Here is a 4760-nt window from a genome sequence, read left to right as displayed (position 1 = left end):
GTGAAAAAGAACCTGAAAGTAGCTCTGCAGAAATCATGGTACTGTTGGCCAAGAAGACTCGGAGAAATTAAAAAGTTTAACTTAATCAAAGTCATTTGTATCTACCATTATGTTGGTGTACATGTATTTTCAAATTAAAAGGGTTTAATATTTATAAATAAAACAAGATTTATGGGACGTTTTACACTTTTACATCCTATTATAACCTGGAGAAGTCATAACGGAAATAATTTTGCTTTTTTCCTAAATCAATGAATTTTGCAGACCTTTTAAATTTAGTTTGATAAACACTTCTTTGTTGTAGATAAAAGTTATAGATACATAAACTGTAGAAAATTGTATGCTCTGCATTAGTATAGGATGATATTTGGAAAAAATTATTATTCGATAAATTATGAGCCAAAAACTAGAAATAAATACAATTTTCACCCTATTTTTCAAAAAATGTCATACTTGCCGATAAAATTTTTGTTGGAAAACTTCAAATTTGGATTCAGCACCCCAAAAAACATAAAGAAAACAAAAGAAAACAATTACACCAAAACTTTCCATTTCAAAAGACCATTTGACTGGGCTATAGGGCCTACTTGAATACTTGGTTTCTTCATCTTTGACCAACATTGCGTCTATTTACAAAGACAAAGAGAAGAGGTATTATTGTGTTATAATAACTCTTCAAAGCCCAATCCTCATGCTTAAATCGAGAAAATATAACGTTAAAGAAACTAAATTAAAACTAAATAATTTCACCAATGCAGATCCATGCCAGAAGGTGTTGATAAGCGAATCATATAAATTATTAATGGTTGGTTGGCAGAGAATAATACATTTTCTGTAAATATTATCCATAATTGACACAATCAAAAAAATATTTTTATTATAGACAATTAATTATTGTCATTGTGGAGTCATGTTCATGAAATGTTTGACATATTTCTATTTCTATAAGGATTACATAATATTCCTTCCTCCTGGATATTTTGGACTCATAATCAGAAATAGATACTGTGTTATATTCACGGAATTAGTTTCAAATGTTTGTATTCATATTCTTAAAAGTTATTAACAAAAAAAAAAAACATATTATTAATTTAATATACATAACGATTCAATAAATAATTGAAAAAATGGGAATAATTGTGAACGTGCAACATACTTTTTTTAATTTATTACAATAGTAAAATGATTATTTAGACTATGTGTAAACATAGGCCTACTGATGCAACACGAACAATCAACAATTATTTACAATTTCAATACAAACTCTTGATGAAAAAAATGGATATCTGTTGATCAAGGTTAATTACAGTGAGCTATTTTCTGGAGCCACTTGGTTCAAGAGAAGAGTATAAGACACGGATTGCTGTAGACCATGCACAAATGTAGCAAGTGTTGCTTTGAACAGTCCACCACCAGTCAACGCGGTGGGTTGTAGGTTAGCACTCATGGCAATCAACAGTGACTTGCGATAACTGAGTGGGAAATCGTACCATGGACACCTGTATCAGAACACAAGTATAAGTAAGGTTAAATGACTGCAAAGCAGATAGTTCATCAGCTGTTACGACAATCAACAGTGACTTGCGATAACTGACTGGGAAATCGTACCATGGACACCTGTATCAGAACACAAGTATAAGTAATGTAAACTACAGGATAATAAACAACAGCCAATCAGACAAAAATTAGGAAACATGTCAGACCTCAACACGACTATAAAAAATACCAAGATCTCCAGACTCTAAAAGGTTTTTGGAGACCAGAAACAGCTGAGTATATCCAAAAGCTACTACCCACATAAGGACCACGAACCACCATCAAACACATAATTTATTTTGTAACATTTTTATATAGCCTAGAGTACTTTTATTTAAGTGTTCAATTTAAAATCAAATTCTATTAGAAATAAATATGTTCCTTTTGTTAACCACTAAATAATCTTTATTTTAAAAACTATGCCAAATAATCATCACAAAATATACATTTGTTACCGGTCTTGGAAGTTTGTTTATTTATAGTATAATAGTTAAATTTATAGTATAACATTTTTGAAATGCCTGTTATCTTCTTCCCCCGACCCATTCATCTGTCATCTACTTTGCGGCTCAAGCGGTTAACGTGTACTACTCTATGATAAACTTTAATTATAAGTTATTTACCAGCAGAAGGCGTAGAATAAACGTTCACAAGCATCACTGAGTCGTTGGCCGTTGTGACAGAAAATGTACAGCAAGTAATATGAGAGCAGCAGGTAGGGACTGTACTTGACCAGAATCTTGGTGTGGTTCTTCGTGTAATAAACGTTGAACGCTAAGAAACATGAATGGCTGATTGTAAATACAAACTGTGTCAAAAACACATACTTGTGGATCTTGGTTACATTCTGTATCAACGACTTGACAATCAAATGGTGCGACACAATGTTGCGAATAAAAGATCTGCTTTGCTCTTCTGTAGTGCAAGTGGACGACGTGTCTGTTTCAACACTGTTTCGATATTTCCTCTCTAATGATATTCGTCCTACATCTGATAGTTGCGTTCCAGGGGAACTCGTGGGTTTAGTTTCCTTGGACCTATAAACTACGCGATCTAATCTTTCTATGATGTAGTGTATTTCTTCGACTACGGCACTGGTTAAAACGATTACAAATGGCGAGAGGATTCCGTTGACTATAAAAAGGCAAATCGCTGCTAAAATTTGGTAGAAACCAATAACAGTGAAAACGCGCGTTGAAAGTTTCTCGTTGTTGTTCACAAACGGCACCCACACTTGGAACGACAGTTCACGATAAACAACACAAGAAACTGCTTTGAAAATGTAACAAACCACGAAAGTGATCAAAAATCCAACGTACAGCTTAGTTTTCCTCATATTCACCCTCTTTGTGGCGAAAAATTGTGATCTAACTATATCCATACAAGTCTTGTAGTAAATGGCGGTTTTCTGTACTGCAATGATAACGTACAAAGTATTTGTCCCTAAAAAATACATATGCATCACTTCCAAAAATTCATCCCACTTCTGCTGATTAACAAACTGGGCCGCTTTAGCGACTGTCATTAGCATTAAGGGAACCCAGAACGAGAAAAACACGAAAGGCCATACTTTGTTGTACAAAAAAGATTTCAATTTCGTCGTAAATGACCTTTTTTCAGGAAATGCCGCAATCATGTAGAGAGCACTATTTACTAGAGAGAAATAATTTCTCAAAAAATCATTTTGCATTTTGGTCCGCGTAGATGTTTAAAGAAGTTAACAAAACGTGTTAGTATTAGGCCTAAACTGGCTGTGTAAAGTGGCACCTTTTAGAAACTTTTCAGTCTGTACAATAAAACCGCAATAATGTAAACTTAAAGCCACACAACTTTGAAACAGATGGGGAGTATCACTACGGTATTAACGATGTGACATCAACTGGGTCGTACAACTAGCTGACCTTTCTATATTTTAGGTCATTAGAGGGAGAAAGAGGGAGTGTGACAAAAATAAAACATAATGTTTGGTAAGAAAACTGTTAAATAGGGCGGTGTAATTACCTAGTCTGTTAAAGACGCCGATTAACCGCACATAAGAACAAAAACATTACTTAGAAATTACACCTGCGACAATCTAAAATTTATAAGAATAGATTCTATTGAGGAAAGATCTACAAGCAAATAAAACAAGGCTTGAATTATTAAAACTGCATGCTAATAAAATGTGTGTTTTGATGATTAATCTACTAAAATAATTTGAAAAACGATTTTATTAATTTGGTACTTAATTTATCTTGCGTCAAAAATAATAGGCTAGTAAAAAAAGTAAATCTTATTATAAAGGAAAGAGATACCTTAAACAATAAACCAAATTTAACCTTTTACTTTCCAGATGGCGCCTATTAAGAAACCTAGTGCACATACACGAATTTTTAGCCCCAGTAAATAGATGAGACTTATGAAAAAATGGCTGAATTTCAAAACATGATTATTTGTAGATGTTTAAATCTAATCAAATTACCCAAACTTTTATTATCAGGCCTACTACATCTTAGCTAAACCAAACTCCTAAATTGTAATTACATTTGTAGTTACATTGGCAAGAAAAACGGCTAATATTGATATATATAACGGAGGAAAGAACAAAAAACTAAGTATGAGAAGAGAAAGAGAAAAATTAAAATCCAACCCAGAAATGCACGAGGCTGCTAAGATGAAAGAGAGAGATAGGTGTGGCATAAGCGAAGAGAAGTAGGAAAAGCTCGCAGTATTAATCAATTAAGTGAAAGAGAAAAAAGAAAACTATAGAAGACATGGCATACTTGGGCGAAAACACACAGCAACAACTGTAGAAAAGCAACAGAAGCCAAAAACTTTGTTAAGGTTAACATACCAAATAATTCTCCAAATGCAAACTAAGTACCTCAAGCCATTGGGGAAAAGACTGCAAGGAGAAATAGGGAGAGTGTTAAAAGAAAAATGAAAGGTTATGAAAAAAAATTAAACAATTACAAAGATGGTTAAATAGATACAAGAAAAGGTTACAGAGGTTCAGAACCAAACAAGTTAAGCAAAATACAATGACTCAGAGAACATGTAGAAAAACTATTCATCAATTACTTAAACAAGGTGAGAAAAAAAATCTTGATTCGTAAGAAAACTTCTCTTTGTGGAAGTTCCTAAGCGTCAGGTTGCTGAAAACATGGAAAGAGTTAAATAAAAAAATTCCAAACACCAATTAGTGTGACTTGTGAGTGGTCAGTTATTGATAGAGTGATTTAGAT

General features: G+C 33.0%; 1 protein-coding gene across 1 annotated transcript; it reads right to left on the bottom strand.

Moving 5' to 3' along the window:
- Positions 1 to 1303: 1303 nt before the first annotated feature.
- Positions 1304 to 2872, bottom strand: LOC128984472 (odorant receptor 43a-like). Its single transcript, XM_054403794.1, has 2 exons — positions 2160 to 2872; positions 1304 to 1499 (listed from the first exon to the last, which is right to left on the bottom strand). The coding sequence occupies exons 1-2, from the start codon at positions 2870 to 2872 to the stop codon at positions 1304 to 1306; spliced, it is 909 nt and encodes a 302-aa protein (XP_054259769.1).
- Positions 2873 to 4760: the final 1888 nt, after the last annotated feature.

This window comes from Macrosteles quadrilineatus, unplaced genomic scaffold (genome assembly GCF_028750875.1).
Source record: "Macrosteles quadrilineatus isolate MER2022 unplaced genomic scaffold, UCM_ALF_1.0 Scaffold_2__2_contigs__length_208266976, whole genome shotgun sequence".
NCBI classification, from domain to species: Eukaryota; Metazoa; Arthropoda; class Insecta; order Hemiptera; family Cicadellidae; genus Macrosteles; species Macrosteles quadrilineatus.
Note: the sequence above shows the minus strand (reverse complement) of the source record. Positions and strands in the feature narration are given on the sequence as shown.